This window comes from Scyliorhinus torazame, chromosome 30 (genome assembly GCF_047496885.1).
Source record: "Scyliorhinus torazame isolate Kashiwa2021f chromosome 30, sScyTor2.1, whole genome shotgun sequence".
NCBI lineage: Eukaryota > Metazoa > Chordata > Chondrichthyes > Carcharhiniformes > Scyliorhinidae > Scyliorhinus > Scyliorhinus torazame.
In genome coordinates, this window is record NC_092736.1 from 24,140,070 (window position 1) to 24,158,766 (window position 18,697).

The window sequence follows — 18,697 nt, forward strand, 5'->3', positions numbered from 1 at the left end:
CATGGGAATTGAACCCGTGCTGCTGGCCTTGTTCGGCATCACAAACCAGCTGTCTAGCCCACTGAGCTAAACCTGCCTTTTTACCGTGCAGAAGGAGGCCATTTGGTCCATTGCCTCTGCACCGGCCCTTGGAAAGAGTACCCTACTTAAGCCGACACCTCCACCCTATCCCCATAACCCAGTAACCCCACCTCACCTTTTGGACACTTAAGAGGCAATTTAGCATGGCCATCCACCCAACCTGCGCATCTTTGGACTGTGGGAGGAAACCGGAGCACCCGGAGGAAACCCACGCACACACGGGGAGAACGTGCAGACTCCGCACAGACAGTGACCCAAGCCGGGAATCGAACCTGGGACCCTGGAGCTGTGAAGCAATTGTGCTACCCACAATGCTACCGTGCTGCCCCCAAGTATGTCACAAGTATGAAGTTACTGTGAAAAGCCCCTAGTTGCCACATTCCAGCGCCTGTTCGGGGAGGCCGGCATGGGAATTGAACCCGTGCTGCTGGCCTTGTTCGGCATCACAAACCAGCTGTCTAGCCCACTGAGCTAAACCTGCCTTTTTACCGTGCAGAAGGAGGCCATTTGGTCCATTGCCTCTGCACCGGCCCTTGGAAAGAGTACCCTACTTAAGCCGACACCTCCACCCTATCCCCATAACCCAGTAACCCCACCTCACCTTTTGGACACTTAAGGGGCAATTTAGCATGGCCATCCACCCAACCTGCGCATCTTTGGACTGTGGGAGGAAATTGGAGCATCCGGAGGAAACCCACGCACACACTGGGAGAACGTGCAGACTCCGCACAGACAGTGACCCAAGCCGGGAATCGAACCTGGGACCCTGAAGCTGTGAAGCAATTGTGCTACCCACAATGCTACCGTGCTGCCCCCAAGTATGTCACAAGTATGAAGTTACTGTGAAAAGCCCCTAGTTGCCACATTCCAGCACCTGTTCGGGGAGGCCGGCATGGGAATTGAACCCGTGCTGCTGGCCTTGTTCGGCATCACAAACCAGCTGTCTAGCCCACTGAGCTAAACCTGCCTTTTTACCGTGCAGAAGGAGGCCATTTGGTCCATTGCATCTGCACCGACCCTTGGAAAGAGTACCCTACTTAAGCCGACACCTCCACCCTATCCCCATAACCCAGTAACCCCACCTCACCTTTTGGACACTTAAGGGGCAATTTAGCATGGCCATCCACCCAACCTGCGCATCTTTGGACTGTGGGAGGAAACCGGGGCACCCGGAGGAAACCCATGCAGAGACAGGAAGAAAGTGCAAACAGCACACAGCTAGTCACCTGAGGCTGGAATTCAACCCAGGTCCCTGGAGCTGTGAGGCAGCAGTGCTAACCACTGTGCCGTATGTTATACATTAACATACATTTCCATGCTTGCATGGACTGTTACACAATTATAGTTTTTTTTCGGGGGGGAAGAAGAGCAAAAACTATAACCAATACTTAAAAACACTTGCTGATGCACTCTACAATGATGGACGCCTCCAGCATTTGGGATCACAATGACTGTTTGAGCAAGTTTAAGTTAAGTATAAGTTACCTTCATTATTGCATTTGAAATGAAATGAAAATCACTTATTGTCACAAGTAGGCTTCAAATGAAGTTACTGTGAAAAGCCCCTAGTCACCACATTCCGGCGCCTGTTACAGGAATCGAACCGTGCTGCTGGCCTGCCTCGGTCTGCTTTCAAAGCCAGCGATTTAGCCCTGTGCTAAACAGCCCCTTACTTTCAATCCCTTACTTAATCAGCTTCATTATTTTGGTATTTCTCAGATGTCCACCATGGAGGAACCTGTTCTAATCAAACCCTCGCTGAATGAAGCGCAGGTTGTTGAGTTGGTCGAGCGGTTGTACGGTCTGAGGGTCTCCGGTGTCCAATCAATGCCCAGTTACGATGATCAGAACTTCCACGTCCTGGCGCCTGAGAGCCAGGAGACTGGAGATCTCAGTAAGAGCTATGTCCTCAAAGTGATGAACAGCGTCGATAGCCAAGATGCTGATTTGATTGAAGCACAAACACGAGCCATGATGTTTTTGAACGAGAAAGGGTTTCCTTCACCCATTCCTATCCCAACCACTGATGGCAAGATTATGTCATTGGAAAGTATTGGTAAGTATCAGTTCTTGGTTACTGTGGTCAGGTAAAAGTTATGATGTGGAAATGCCGGTGTTGGACTGGGGTGAGCACAGCAAGAAGTCTTACAACACCAGGTTAAAGTCCAACAGGTTTGTTTTGATGTCACTAGCTTTCGGAGCGCTGCTCCTTCCTCAGGTGAATCTGAGGAAGGAGCAGCGCTCCGAAAGCGAGTGACATCGAAACAAACTTGTTGGACTTTAACCTGGTGTTGTAAGACTTCTTACGGTAAAAGTTGAACAGACAACACACCAAATGTTTAAATTCACCTTTTTACAAATGTCCACATTTACATAAATGATTGCAAACTCTACAATTAATTAGAAATCAGTATCCATTGATATCTTCCAGCTTCCAATAGAATAACCTAATTGAACAAGAACATTGTGCATTATCTTTTACAGATTATGGCAAAGAATCTAAGACCCATATGGTCCGGTTGCTGACCTACCTTCCTGGAATACCATTGGCCCAAATGCCTACAGGACCTCAGATCCTGTACAAAGCTGGCCGAACACTAGCTGAAATGAACCGGGTCCTCGCAGTAAGTCAGCGCATTTTACCTGTAGAAGTGCATTTTACCCGTAGAAGTGCATTTTACCTGTAGAAGTGCATTTTACCTGTAGAAGTGCATTTTACCCGTAGAAGTGCATTTTACCTGTAGAAGTGCATTTTACCTGTAGAAGTGCATTTTACCTGTAGAAGTGCATTTTACCTGTAGAATTATCTCGAAAAAGGACCATGTCCGCCACCCCCTCCCCCGGAAACTGTGATGCAGTCCATATGTTCTTGTGGCCTGATCAATTTTGCCACCTATTGTAACAGATCACTGATGGTACGAGACACATTGTGAAAGGTTTCTTTTAAAAGTTTTCCTCACTGTTTGTGGTCTGTAGGCAGCATTGAGGTGATTCTGTACCTCAGAAGGTCTGGTCTCGCCAGATGCTGGATTTCCTCTAATGCCAAGAGTCGCAATGGGAGAAGGGATCACCCAATATCAATGCTCCTCTGGGAGATCTTGATGTGGAGATGCCAGCGTTGGACTGGGGTGAGCACAGTACGAAGTCTTACAACACCAGGTTAAAGTCCAACAGGTTTGTTTCGATGTCACTAGCTTTCGGAGCGCTGCTCCTTCCTCAGGTGAATGAAGAGGTCTGTTCCAGAAACACATATATAGACAAATTCAAAGATGCCAAACAATGCTAGGAATGCGAGCATTAGCAGGTGATTAAATCTTTACAGATCCAGAGATGGGGTAACCCCAGGTTAAAGAGGTGTGAATTGTATCAAGCCAGGACAGTTGGTAGGATTTCGCAGGCCAGATGGTGGGGGATGAATGTAATGTGACATGAATCCCAGGTCCCGGTTGAGGCCGCACTCATGTGTGCGGAACTTGGCTATAAGTTTCTGCTCGGCGATTCTGCGTTGTCGCGGGTCCTGAATGCCGCCTTGGAGAACGCTTACCCGGAGATCAGAGGCTGAATGCCCTTGACTGCTGAAGTGTTCCCCGACTGGAAGGGAACATTCCTGCCTGGTAATTGTTGCGCGATGTCCGTTCATTCGTTGTCGCAGCGTCTGCATGGTCTCGCCAATGTACCACGCTTCGGGACATCCTTTCCTGCAGCGTATGAGGTAGACAACATTGGCCGAGTCGCACGGGTATGTACCGCGTATCTGGTGGGTGGTGTTCTCACGTGTAATAGTGGTATCTATGTCGATGATCTGGCACGTCTTGCAGAGATTGCCATGACAGGGTTGTGTGGTGTCGTGGTCACTGTTCTGAAGACTGGGTAGTTTGCTGCAAACAATGGTTCGTTTGAGGTTGTGCGGTTATTTGAAGGCAAGTAGTGGGGGTGTGGGGATGACCTTGGCAAGATGTTCATCGTCATCAATGACGTGTTGAAGGCTGTGAAGAAGATGACGTAGTTTCTCCGCTCCGGGGAAGTACTGGACGACGAAGGGTATTCTGTCGGTTGTGTCCCATGTTTGTCTTCTGAGGAGGTCGGTCCGGTTTTTCGCTGTGGCGCGTTGGAACTGTCGATCGATGAGTCGAGTGCCATATCCCGTTCGTACGAGGGCATCTTTCAATGTCTGTAGATGTCTGTTACGCTCCTCCTCGTCTGAGCAGATCCTGTGTATATGGAGCGCTTGTCCATAGGGGATGGCTTCTTTAATGTGTTTAGGGTGGAAGCTGGAGAAGTGGAGCATCATGAGGTTATCCGTGGGTTTGCGGTAAAGCAAAGTGCTGAGGTGACAGTCCTTGATGGAGACGAGTGTGTCCAAGAATGCAACTGATTTTGGAGAGTAGTCCATGGTGAGTCTGATGGTTGGATGGAACTTATTAATGTCATCGTGTAGTCGTTTCAGTGATTCTTCGCCGTGGGTCCAAAGGAAAAAAATGTCATCGATATATCTGGTGTATAACGTTGGTTGAAGGTCCTGTGCGGTGAGTAGGTCCTGTTCAAACTTGTGCATGAAGATGTTGGCGTATTGGGGTGCGAATTTGGTCCCCATGGCTGTTCCGTGCGTCTGGATGAAGAACTTGTTGTCGAAGGTGAAGACGTTGTGATCCAGAATGAAGCGGATGAGTTGCAGAATTGCGCCTGGAGATTGGCAGTTGTCGGTGTTGAGTACTGAGGCTGTTGCAGCAATGCCGTCGTCATGGGGGATGCTGGTGTAGAGTGCCGAGACGTCCATTGTGACGAATTGTGACGAGCCTCTGGGAGATGTTAGGAATGGAATCTGATTCCTTTGGTTTATTGAGCATCAACCAGCAGAGACTCACCAAACATTTGCGGTGAGATTAGTACCTTTATTGCCACAATACTTCTTTAAATCCACACCCCAAGCCATCCGATCCCCTCATGCTAAATCTATCTCATTCTTTTCATCTGTCTCATATCGCCCTCATCCCCCATCGTGCCATCCCCCTTATGTGCCCCCCCATGTCGTCGCACTCCCAGGCTACCCACCCTCCCTGTCCATATCCAGCCCATGCCACTGCCCTTCCCATTGCCATACTCTCACCCATTCCTTCACCCACTTCCCATGCCATCTCCCCACCCTGAGACTTCACCCCAATCGTTCCAGCTAGGATTGTTTTTCTCTATCACCTACACCCACCACCTCACCCCCCCCCCCCCACCCTACCCTGCCCCAGGGGCCACTGCCTGACACTGTTGGCAGCCTCGCGCGTTCCGCTCAACACCACCTCAACTCAAAGCAGAAAGCACCAAACTAAAACTGACAGAAAAAGTAGTTTCTCGGTTTAGAGGGTGGGGTGAGGGTGTGTGATGCCATAGAGCACACCCCTGCCCCTCACCTGTCAGTTGCAGAGTGTTCAGCCATAAAAAGTGACAATAAAATCACTTAAAACAGATAAAAATAAAACAACAGGGTTATTTCGTAAAGTCTGAATTCAGCTCTCCCTGTGACCCCTGTTACGATCCCAGACCAAATCCCAACATTTTCGAGGATGCCGGACTGAATCCCCAATATTTAATTTAATTTGTAAGACTGAGAAAGGAACTTTCACTCCAGGAGTAATTCTACGCACAAATAGGGATATGGTATATTAAAACAAACTTTATTATTAAAGTAGTATTAAACTCCCTTTAACATCATAGCTTACCATTACTAGTTAAGCAATGCGTGAAAATAAAATGAAACACTTTAACTCCTAACTGCTATCTTTTAAATCTCCAATCAAGCAAAACCCATCTCAGGTCAAAATCCCCTTTTAAATACATTTCGTAAATCCAGGAATGTTTGCTGTATAATTATGTCTTGGAGAAAGTGCGAAAGTGCTTTGAGAGAGATATCCTTCAGGAAACACCGTGCAGATTCTTGCCTTTGGCACACTACTGTTTAGCTTAACAACATTTGGCAAACGGAGCAAAATCTAAACTGAAACTCACCACCTGACTGCTTCAGCTCCTCCCATTAACTACATCATCTCTTTCCCACTAACTGGGCTATGGCCATCGCACTAAGGCTATCCACAACCCCTCGAATAGATAAACCACAGGGAAACTTCTTTCGATAAACAAAATTCCATTATCTCTATTTAGGTAAATACTTTACATGGTTGGAATGAAAGATGATCTCATTTTTATGATGCTTTAATTACCCGTTCTGCAGCCTCAGTGTCTGCCTGTCTTTTAAACAAGGAGTTGACTTCCGGTTGCGGCTATGCGGAGCTAAGTCGCACATTCGGCAGCTCCCGCAAAAAACGGACGTTTGGGCTCTTTTCAGGGCCCCCAACGGCATTTGTACGTTGTTTCCCGCTGTGGGAAGGAGAGTACAATAGTTCCCCGACAGTATATGGCTTTTACCAGGAGCGGGGCGACTAAAAAAGTGGTGGTGGACCCGAAGAAGGTGCGAGGGAAGAAGAACAAAATGGCGGCGGGCGGGGACCAGGCAGCGTGGATGCAGTGGGCGGAGGAGCAACAGGAGGGTATCCAGCGCTGCTTCAGGGAGATTAAAGCGGACCTGTTTGAGACGCTGAAGGCTTCTATTGATAAGCTGCTGGAGACACAGGCGGCCCAGGGGGTGGCGATCCGGGAGGCTCAACAAAAGATCTCCGACAACGAGGACCGAGATCTTAGGCCTGGCGGTAAAGGTGGAGGCGCACGAGGCGCTCAACAAGAAATGGCAGGAGCGGTTCGAGGAGATGGAGAATCGGTCGAGACGGAAGAATCTGCGGATTCTGGGCCTCCCGGTGGGGCTGGAGGGGCCGGACATGGGGGCCCATGTGGTCACCATGTTGAACTCGCTGATGGGAGGAGGGTCCTTCCAGGGGCCCCTCGAGCTGGAAGGGGCGCTTAGAGTGTTGGCGAGGAGGCCCAAGGCTAACGAGCCTCCGCGGGCGGTGCTGGTGCGGTTCCATCGGTTCGTCGATCGGGAGTGTGTGCTCAGGTGGGCCAAGAAGGAGAGGAGCAGCAGGTGGGAGAACGCGGAGGTTCGAATATACCAGGACTGGAGTGCGGAGGTGGTGAAGAGGAGGGCCGGGTACAATCGAGCGAAGGCGGTGCTGCACAGGAAGGGGGTGAAGTTTGGCATGTTGCAGCCGGCGCGACTGTGGGTCACCTACAAGGACCAGCACCATTATTTTGAGTCTTCGGAGGAGGCGTGGGCCTTTGTTCAGGCCGAGAAGTTGGACACAGATTGAGGGTCGGGATGGGCGTTTGGGGATTGCGGTTGATATGTTACTTTTTGAGGGGGGGTCCTTTGCTCTTGTTTTGTTCTTTCTGGTTTGGTGAGGGTGGTTAGGGCGGGTTGGGCACTGTTTTGGTTGGGTTGGTGGGGGGGCTCTTGGAGAGGGGTAAGCAAATGGTACAGGATTGGATGGCCGGCAGTGTGATGGGGCCCCGCGGGGGAGGGGGAGGCCCGAGTCGGGGGTGAGGGGACTTGGCCTGTAAAAGGAGCTGCGTCAGAGGTGGCGGGGCCGGGCAGGTGGAAAGCGCGGGCTTTTTCCCGCGCTGAAGACTGGAGGGGGCGGGGCCGGGGTGGGGAAGCGAGGAAAATCGAGTTGCTGCTGCTATGGTCAAGGGGGAGCTGGAGCGAGTGGGGGGGGGGGGGTTCAAGACGGGGATCTGCCGCCGTGGGGAACGGGCCGGGCGTGGGGTGCGGGTGCGTGGCTTGCCGAGGAGGGGTCATGGCTAGTCGCAAGCCTGGGTGAGTTGGAGGAGAAGTATGGGCTCCCCCGGGGAACACCTTCAGATACTTACAGGTAAGGGCATTTGCCAGGCGGCAGGTGGTGGAAGTCCCACGGCTGCTGCCACGCACAGGACAGGGTGCTCTCGGGGGGTGGGCGGGAGTGGGGAAGATCTTGGAAACTTACCAGGTGATGCAGGAGGAGGAGGAGGCCTCGGTGGTGGAGGTGAAAGGTAAGTGAGAGGAGGAGTTGGGAGAGGAGATCGAGGAAGGGACGTGGGCAGATGCCCTAGGGAGGGTGAACTCTTCATCTTCGTGCGGGAGGCTCAGCCTCATACAGGTTAAGGTGCTGCACAGGGCACACATGACCGGGACAAGGATGAACAGGTTTTTTGGGTGTGAGGACAGGTATGTTAGGTGCTCAGGGAGCCCAGCAAACCACACCCATATGTTCTGGGCATGCCCAGCGCTGGAGGAATTTTGGAAGGGTGTAGCGAGGACGGTGTCGAGGGTGGTAGGATCCAGGGTCAAACCGGGCTGGGGGCTCGCAATATTTGGGGTGGCAGAGGAGCCAGGAGTGCAGGAGGCGAAAGAGGCCGGAATTCTGGCCTTTGCGTCCCTGGTATCCCGGCGAAGGATTCTCCTTCAGTGGAAGGCTGCGAGGCCCCCAAGCGTGGAATCCTGGATCAACGATATGGCGGGGTTTATTAAATTGGAGAGGGTGAAATTCGCCTTGAGAGGGTCAGTACAAGGATTCTTTAGGCGGTGGCAACCGTTCCTAGACTTCCTGGCAGAACGGTAGACATTGGTCAATGGCAGCAGCAACTCGGGGGTGGCGGGGGGGTTACTTTATTTATGTTTATTTACACTGGGGGATCTGAGGGGGTGTATATATTTGCGATATTGGCTTTGTGTTAAGTTGGGGTGTTAATTTAATATTTATGCACAGGGGGGAGGGGGGTAGGGAGGGTTGTTTTTTGACAGTGTTTTGTATTTAACCCTGTTGGGTTCCTTTTTCATTTTGTTATTGATATTCTGTGAAAACCTTAATAAAAATTATTTTTTTTAAAAACAAGGAGTTAAAAAATACTGCAGCAGTCACGCACACACCCTAACTCGGGCTTTTAACCATTTCAGCACCAAACACGAATAATACAGTAAATGTACCAATTCCCACAATTGTCATGCCGCCAATTGAATATAATTTGCATCTTGTGCAAATTGATTAATTGCTCAGTCCATCTTGGTCCAACCTGAGCTACTTGTCTCCTAGAAATGAACATTGTAAATACCTGAGCCTGTGCCTGTTGATGCTAAATTGTGCAGGGAGACAGAATTCCAGAACAGATCCCTGGGGATTAATCGCCCAGCACGATCCATGTATTGTTTGGGAGCTGCTAATGGATTGGTCTCTTTGTCAGGAATTCCAGCATCCTACCCGGGAGAGTCTGCAGCGAGAGGATTTCCTCTGGAAGCTCTCAAACACTCACAAGCTGGACAAGTACCTTCACGTGATGGAGGAGGGAAGCGATCGCCAAATGGTGGAGCAAATTATTCAGCAATTCAAGGAAAAGATACTTCCAAATCTCAGCAAGTTTCGGAAAAGTAAGTGTCCACCTTTGTTGTGCCTGAAAGCTACTGGGTGGAAATTTCTGGAACTGGTGGGATTAATATTCTGCCAGTTGTACGGTTCTCTTGATATTCAGGTCCTATAGCCAATGGAAGCGAATATTGGGCTGGGCCTATAACAGGCTGTCCCAGGGCCACCACCCAGAATGCAGTTCCACCCCTGCCAATCCTAATGCTTCCCTGTGAGGCCGAGAGAGAACAAGAAACTGGTGTCTTTCTATTTGCTCATTTGAATTATACAGATTACAGCTTCATTTTCCCTATCTCTGTAATCTGCTCCAGCCCATAAAACTCTCCCTACCTCTGTAACCTCCTCCAGCTCATAAAGCCCTCCCTATATCTGTAACCTCCTCCAGCCCAGAAAACACTCCCTATCTCTGTAACCTGCTCCAACCACTACAACTCTCCCTATCTCCGTAACCTCCTCCAACCACTACAACTCTCCCTATCTCCGTAACCTCCTCCAGCCACTACAACTCTCCCTATCTCCGTAACCTCCTCCAGCCACTACAACCCTCCCTATCTCTGTAACCTCCTCCAGCCCATAAAACCCTCCCTATCTCTGTAACCTCCTTCAGCCACCACAACCCTCCCTTATCTCTGTAACCTTCTCCAGCCAGTACAACACTGTGTCTCTGAACCTCCTACAGCCACTACAATCCTCCCTTAACTCTGTAACCTGCTCCCAACTCTCCCTATCTTTGTAACCTCCTCCAGCCGGTACAACTCTCCCTATCTCTGTAACCTTGTTATAACCTGCCTACTTACCATTGGCTGGGGACTAATGACTATCCCACAATCCTGTGGGGGTATGAGCTTCCCCAATGAGGGGGGCGGAGAAACTCCTAGTATAAATAAGCTGGCCAGTTCAGGAGCCAGGAGGAAGGAGTATGTAGCAAAGGAAGTTACTGCTACTGTTATGTATATATGTTATAGTAAATAAATGTTATTACTTTGTATCCTTAAAACTCGTGCTGGATTCTTCGTGGCCCTTACAAAACTGGCGAAGAAGGTAAAAGTGAATAGCTGTCTACACTGCTGAAGCCACCTCCCTGGATTTTGTTGGATACAGGTTGGAAGTTGTTTTCTATTATACCATGCCTCTGTACGGATGTTTGGATGTTTTTGATGCTGCGCTGGAAAGCTGCAACCAGTACACACAACAGATGCGTTACTATTTCCGGGCAAACAATATCACCGAAAACGAGCGCCAGATGGTCATATTGCTCACCGCCTGCGGCCCGCATACGTTTGGGGTGATTAGGAGCCTTACGTACCCAGCTGCGCGGACACCAAAACGTTTGATGAACGTGTGAATATAGTGGGGCAACACTTTAACCCAACCCCGTCCACGATAGTCCAGCGTTACCGGTTTAATACCGCTGAGAGGACCCCTGGAGAATTCCTTGCCGATTTTCTATCCAGGCTACGCAGGATGCGGAGTACTGTGACTATGGTGAGACCTTGTAAGAAATGTTACGCGACCGTTTGGTTTGCGGTATTAACAATGCAGCCACCCAGAGAAAGTTGTTAGTGGAGCCAACGTTGACTTTTCAACAGGCCATTCAAATAGTCTTGTCCCGAGAGCGCAGAACGAGGAGTACAGGAGCTACAGGGAATGGAAGTGCATGCCTTGGGGCGCAACCCTTTCCGTCCAAAAACGTCCCCCCGCACCCCTGCGGTACCTTGGGCGAGGCAACGTCCAGACCGACACCAGTGGCCATCGGACATTCCTCCCCGAAGGGAGCCTTCTCCAGAGCCAATGGATGAGGAGCCATGTCCGTGTCAGACTTGTAGGCGCCGACCCCGTCGCGGACAGCGGTCCTGGGGACGCCAGAGGCGCCGTCGTTCCGACCGAAACTGGGACCAGCCCAGGGGCCGTAACTGGGACCAGCCCAGAGGCCGTACCTTCCATGTGGATGAACCTGCGGCGACTACTCCTGAGGACGTGGAGACGGAGGACGACTGCCTGCAGCTGCATTGTGTGGCAGCTCCCCGTGTGGCCCCCATTAAGGTGACAGTACGGGTCAATGGCCACCCGCTTGAGATGGAGTTGGATACTGGCGCAGCGGTCTCTGTGATCGCCCAGAGGACATTCGACCGCATCAAGCAGGGTATACAGACCTTTACATTAACCGACTCACAGGCCAGGTTGGCCACCTACACGGGGGAACCACTGGACATTGCAGGAACTACAATGACCCCTGTTGTCTATGGACGCCAGGAGGGGCGTTTCCCACTTATCGTGGTGCGCGGCCATGGGCCCAGCCTGTTGGGTCGGGACTGGTTGCGCCATTTGCGGTTGCAATGGCAGCACATCCTCCAAACAGTTTCTGGAGGGTTGACTGAGGTGCTGGGACGATGCCCAGATGTATTCCAGCCTGGTTTGGGGAAAATAAAAGGGGCCGTAGCCCGTATCCAAGTTGAACCAGGAGCCACGCCGCGCTATTTCCGGGCGCGCCCAGTGCCTTGCGCCTTGCTCGAGAAGGTAGAAGGGGAGCTCACTCGTTTGGAGAGTTTGGGTATTATCAGGCCCGTCCGTTTTGCTGACTGGGCAGCACCAATTGTACCTGTAATGAAGCCAGATGCCACAGTTCGCTTGTGTGGCGACTATAAACTTACAGTGAATACAGTTTCCCGACTCGACCGATGTCCAATGCCTCGCATAGAGGATCTCTACGCGAAACTTGCAGGTGGACTCTCGTTCACAAAATTAGATATGAGTCACGCCTACCTGCAGTTGGAGCTGGACCCTGCCTCCCGACCATATGTAACGATTAATACACACCGGGGCCTGTATGAATATACACGGTTGCCCTTTGGAGTATCCTCTGCCTGCGCAATTTTTCAACGTGTTATGGGGGGCATTTTGAGAGGTTTACCACGTGTGGCTGTCTACCTAGATGACGTTTTGATTACAGGGACGTCGGAGCAAGAACATTTGGAAAATCTGGAGGCTGTCCTTAGACGCCTTTCGGAGGCTGGAGTCCGTTTACGTCGCACAAAGTGCGTATTTCAGGCAAAGGAAGTAGTCTACCTAGGTTATCGAGTGGACCGCGAAGGTCTGCACCCCGTCGCAGGGAAGGTGCGTGCAATTCAACATGCCCCCGCCCCGACTGACACTTCGCATCTTCGTTCTTTTCTCGGTCTCGTAAACTATTACGGGAAGTTCCTCCCCAATCTGGCAACTACGCTGGCCCCTTTGCACCTTCTGCTAAAGAAAAATCACACCTGGGTTTGGGGTCAGCTGCAAGAAACCGCTTTCCGGCGGGTAAAGCAACAATTGTCGTCGTCTGGGTTACTAACCCACTATGATCCTGGAAAGCCTTTGCTCGTCACATGTGATGCATCCCCGTATGGTATTGGGGCCGTCCTGTCCCACAAGATGGAGAACGGGGCCGAGCGACCGATAGCTTTCGCCTCCCGCACATTGACTGCAGCGGAGAAAAAGTACGCGCAGATTGAGAAGGAGGGCCTGGCAGTGGTTTTTGCGGTGAAACGTTTCCACCAGTACGTGTACGGCCGCCATTTCACTATTGTGACTGATCATAAGCCCCTGCTGGGACTTTTCAGAGAGGATAAGCCAATACCGCCCATTGCTTCTGCACGGATCCAGCGCTGGGCTTTGTTGCTTGCTGCATACGAGTATTCTCTGGAGCACAAACCAGGTACGCAGATAGCAAATGCCGATGCACTGAACCGATTGACTTTATCGACCGGCCCCATGTCGACCCCCACGGCCGGTGAGGTGGTTGCAACCCTAAATTTTATGGACACCTTGCCTGTCACGGCATCACAGATCCGTGAGTGGACCCAGACGGAGCCAGTCCTGTCAAAGGTTCGGCACATAGTCCTGTATGGTGGGCAGCATAGACAGCTCCCAGGCGAGATGCGGGCATTTTCCTCCAAGCTGTCAGAATTCAGCGTGGAAGACGGCATCCTCTTGTGGGGGACGCGTGTGATTGTCCCGGAAAAAGGCCAGGAGCTGATACTAACAGACTTGCACAATGGGCATCCAGGCGTGACCAAAATGAAAATGTTGGCCCGGAGTTATGTCTGGTGGCCAGGCCTCGACACCGACATTGAGAAGGTGGCCCAAAACTGCTCCATTTGCCAGGAGCATCAGAAGCTTCCGCCGGCCGCGCCCCTACATCACTGGGAATGGCCAGGGCGGCCTTGGGCACGCTTACATGCAGATTTCGCAGGCCCTTTTCAAGGATCCATGTTCCTTCTACTAATTGACACCCGGTCCAAATGGCTAGAGGTGCATAAGATGCAGGGGACAACGTCCTGCGCAACAATTGAAAAGATGCGTTTATCGTTTAGTACGCATGGCCTCCCCGAGGTGCTGGTCACGGATAATGGGACTCCATTCACGAGTGAGGAGTTTGCTAGGTTCACAAAGATGAACGTCATCCGCCATATCCGCACTGCCCCTTACCACCTGGCTTCAAATGGGTTGGCAGGGCGCGCAGTGCAGACATTCAAAAGAGGCCTAAAGAAGCAGTCTTCCGGATCAATGGACACGAGACTGGCTCGCTTTTTGTTTACGTACAGGACCACCCCCCATGCAGTGACTGGGGTAGCTCCCGCAGAACTCCTAATGGGCCGGAGACTTCGCACCCGCCTTAGTATGGTTTTCCCGGACATTGGCGCAAAAGTACGCCGCACACAAGAACGGCAGGGACAGGGATTTTCTCGGTATCGTCCGATTCGGCAGTTTGCGCCCGGTGACCCAGTATTCGTTCAGAATTTTGCTGGTGGTGCCCAATGGGTTCCTGGTGTAATCTTTCGCCAAACGGGCCCTATATCTGACCAAGTGCAACCCCAGGGTCGTCTCCAGCGAAAACATGTAGACCACGTTCGGTCCAGAAGATCATCCCCTCAAAAGATTCCCCGCCCCCGGAGCTCATTTCAACAGCCGCAGAGACAAGGGAAGGTAGTCCTCACAATCTTCCACTGGTGCCTCACTCGAAGCCTGCGCAGGTCGTTACGGGACCGAATGGAGATAGAGACGCTGACATGACAGAGGCAGCAGACTCTGACTCCGAGATGGAGACACAGGATGCATCAGAGGGGGAATCCTCGGGTCCACGGGCCGTGGATGTACAACCGCGCCGTTCATCACGGAAGCGCCGGTCTCCGTCTCGTTACACGCCGCCTGATCCAGCGCCGCGTGCAAATGGCGTCCAGCCTGCGGCCAAACGAGTCCGACGCCTTCCTTTGCCAGGGTCTTCGGTGGATTCCTTGGACTTTGGGGGGGAGGGATGTTATAACCTGCCTACTTACCATTGGCTGGGGACTAATGACTATCCCACAATCCTGTGGGAGTATGAGCTTCCCCAATGAGGGGGGCGGAGAAACCACTAGTAAACTCCTAGTATAAATAAGCTGGCCAGTTCAGGAACCAGCAGGAAGGAGTATGTAGCAAGGGAAGTTACTGCTACTGTTATGTATATATGTTATAGTAAATAAATGTTATTACTTTGTATCCTTAAAACTCGTGCTGGATTCTTCGTGGCCCTTACAAAAAACCTCCACCAGCCACTACAACCCTCCCTTATCTCTATAACCTCCTCCAGCCACTACAATCCTCCCTTATCTCCGTAACCTCCTCCAGCCGGTACAACCCTCCCTTATCTCTATAACCTCCTCCAGCCACTACAATCCTCCCTTATCTCGGTAACCTCCTCCAGCCAATTCAACACTTTTTGTCTCTGAACCTTCTAAAGCCACTACAATCCTCTCTTATCTCTGTAACCTGCTCCCAACTCCCCCTATCTTTGTAACCTCCTCCAGCCGGTACAACTCTCCCTATCTCTGTAACCTCCACCAGCCACTACAATCCTCCCTTATCTCCGATACCTCCTCCAGCCGGTACAACCCTCCCTTATCTCTATAACCTCCTCCAGCCACTACAATCCTCCCTTATCTCTGTAACCTCCTCCAGTTGGTACGTCCCTCCCTTTTCTCTGTAACCTCCTCCAGCCGGTACAATCCTCCCTTATCTCTGTAACCTCCTCCAGCCGGTACAATCCTCCCTTGTCTCTGTAACCTCCTCCAGCCGGTCCAACCCTCCCTTATCTCTGTAACCTCATCCAGCCACTACAATCCTCCCTTATCTCTGTAACCTCCTCCAGCTGGTACATCCCTCCCTTTTCTCTGTAACCTCCTCCAGCCGGTACAATCCTCCCTTATCTCTGTAACCTCCTCCAGCCGGTACAATCCTCCCTTATCTCTGTAACCTCCTCCAGCCGGTACAACCCTCCCTTATCTCTGTAACCTCCTCCAGCCGGTACAATCCTCCCTTATCTCTGTAACCTCCTCCAGCCGGTACAATCCTCCCTTATCTCTGTAACCTCCTCCAGCCGGTACAACCCTCCCTTATCTCTGTAACCTCCTCCAGCCGGTACAATCCTCCCTTATCTCTGTAACCTCCTCCAGCCGGTACAATCCTCCCTTATCTCTGTAACCTCCTCCAGCCGGTACAACCCTCCCTTATCTCTGTAACCTCCTCCAGCCGGTACAATCCTCCCTTATCTCTGTAACCTCCTCCAGCCGGTACAACCCTCCCTTATCTCTGTTACCTCCTCCAGTGCACCAATTCTGCTGCCTTGAACATTCCCAGTTGTCTTGACTGTACCATTGATGGCCATGCCTTCAACCATCATGGTCCAAAGCACAGTCACTCCCTCCCTAAACCTCTCCTCCACCACCTCTCTCTTCTCCTTTACAACACTCTTTAAAACCAACCTGTTTCACCAAATATTTTGCCACCTGTTCTAAAATGTTTCTTTGTACAATGGCGTCAATTCTAGTTTAATAATGCCCCGATGAAGTGCAAGTTGTTGTTGTTCCATCCACTGGACTCTGCATCATTTTAAACAGGGTAGAAGAATCCAGAAAGATTTAGATTTTGCCCAAACTTCCTCCTCGCCCTCCAGTACGGAGCTTCCATGTGGAACGAGTGACTCCAACAAGTGTGTGTTATGTAACGAGATATTTATAGTTGATAAAAAATTGCAATGTTTCTTTCTTTACCAGGCCTAAATCACGGAGATTTCAGTCACACCAACATTCTAGTACAGCCTGTTCAGTCTTCAGCTGACCATTCCGACCCCACCCACCCCCAGCAGGCGTTGGACATCTCTGGGATCCTGGATTTCACGGACATGAACTATGGTTGTTCTGTATGTGACGTGGCCATATCCATAATGTACCTGATGCTGGAGAGCAGCGATCCCCTCAGCACCGGGGGCCACGTTCTTTCAGGGTTCGAGAGTGTGACCCCGTTGGTCCCCGAGGAGCGAGACGCTGTGTTTCTGCTGGTTCTCTGCCGCTTTTCCCAGTCGCTGGTTCTGGCGAGGTACAATATTCTGCTGTACCCTGGAAATGCAGAATACCTCCTGACCACAGCAAGAAGTGGCTGGAAGTGTTTGCACCAATTGTGGTCACTGGGTAAAGAGGCAGTGGAAAAGATTTGGTACGAGGCAGCCAAACCCCACTGCACTTGATGCAAATCCAGTTGGTTCTGTGTTGCCCAGGTACACAGGTACATTCTCTCCCAGGACAGCAAGAGCACTTCTAAGAGGAGAATCATAAAACAATGTTTTTAAAAATAAATTTAGAGTACCCAATTATTTTTTCCAATTAAGGGGCAATTTAGTGTGGTCAATCCACCTACCCTGCACATCTTTGGGTTGTGGGGGCAAAACCCACGCAAACACGGGGAGAATGTGCAAACTCCATACGGACAGTGACCCAGAGCCGGGATCAAACCTGGGACCTCAGCGCCGTGAGGCAGCAGTGCTAACCACCAATAAAACAATGTTAACTGATAATCTGGCAGCTGGAATGATATAGATGGTTAAGTTTGTCATTATTAAGATACATTTTCAAATCATTTTTCACTCCCTTTATGCCTCGCTTTCTGTTACTTTTCACCAATTCAGCTGTAAAGCCCAACCTCTCTACAACCATTTAAACTCGCATCAGAATTTCCTTTGTCCAATCCCAAAATGGTGCATCCAATCATTGTGAGGAGTAACCTTTGGCAGTTGACATCTGTGGTATTATCAGGTATTGCAGTACCCTAGAGGCTGTAGACCATTGGGTAAACCTAGGAGTTTACCATTGGCTGTTTGGTATGTAGCTCCGCCCTGACAGGTGGGGTATAAGAACCGGTGCCATCCCAGCAGCCCTCATTCTGTACCGAGGCTGCTGGGGAACAGATCTAGTCTATTAAAGCCTTCAGTTATGTTACAACCTCGTCTTTGAGTTTAATTGATCGTGCATCAACCTCATTGTCCTCTGAATCCGCTTGACCGTGGACTGTGATGACCAAAGCAGGGAATTAATCTGCTCTGAGCCGTAAGCAACCACTGACCATGTTTTTGGGGGGGCGAGAATGAGAACACTACAATGCGGGAAGGAATAAAATTCTGCCAAACCACATCCTGATTTGTTGTTGCTCTCTCTGTGACTGATCTGATTGGATTATTTACATTTGTACCGTTCAATCGCTGAATCAAGTATCCACAAATTTACAGTGAGTAATACTTAACACTGCCACTGAAAACCAAGAGAATCCTGTATTGAGACCAGTTAGTGACATAGAGAAGCAGACAGTCCACAGGCTCAGCTAGTTGGGAGGCAATCAAGTCTTAATGAAATAGCACTGGAATCAGACTTGCTATAACAGAATGTGGTTAAAGTTTCAAAAAAGCTCGGAAATGTTACCAGGGCAAAATATTCAAATATAACAATGCGGTACATTTATGGGGTGGCACAGTGGTTAGCACTGCTGCCTTAGGCGCTGAGGACCAGGGTTTGATCCCGGCCCCAGGTCACTGTCTGCGTAGAGTTGCACATTCTCCCCATGCCTGCGTGGGTTTCACCCCCGCAACCCAAAGATGTGCAGGGTAGGTGGATTGACCATGCTAAATTGGAAAAAAATAATTGGGTACTCTAATTTTATTAAAAAGAAGAATAGGGTGTATTTGCACGAATCATTGAATGGGCAGCACGATAGCACAGTGGTTAGCACTGTTGCTTCACAGCGCCAGCGACCCGGGCTCGATTCCCACTTAGGTCACTGTCTGTGCGGAGTCTGCACATTCTCCCCGTGCCTGCGTGGGTTTCCTCCGGGTGCTCCGGTTTCCTCCCACAAGTCTCGAAAGACGTGCTGTTAGGTAAATTGGACATTCTGAATTCTCCCTCCATGTAGCCAACCAGGCGCCGGAGTGTGGTGAC

General features: G+C 50.7%; 1 protein-coding gene across 2 annotated transcripts in view; it reads left to right on the plus strand.

Annotated features, from left to right (window-relative positions):
* Positions 1 to 17,710, plus strand: part of LOC140404448 (hydroxylysine kinase-like) — a 40,738-nt gene extending 23,028 nt beyond the window's left edge. For both annotated transcript variants that reach the window (XM_072493001.1, XM_072492999.1), the window contains exons 2-5: positions 1,801 to 2,137; positions 2,566 to 2,705; positions 9,238 to 9,421; positions 16,490 to 17,710. In XM_072493001.1, the coding sequence (XP_072349102.1) occupies positions 1,801 to 2,137; positions 2,566 to 2,705; positions 9,238 to 9,421; positions 16,490 to 16,959 (1,131 nt within the window). In that variant the 3' untranslated portion in view covers positions 16,960 to 17,710. The remainder of the gene's footprint in view (positions 1 to 1,800; positions 2,138 to 2,565; positions 2,706 to 9,237; positions 9,422 to 16,489) is intronic.
* Positions 17,711 to 18,697: the final 987 nt, after the last annotated feature.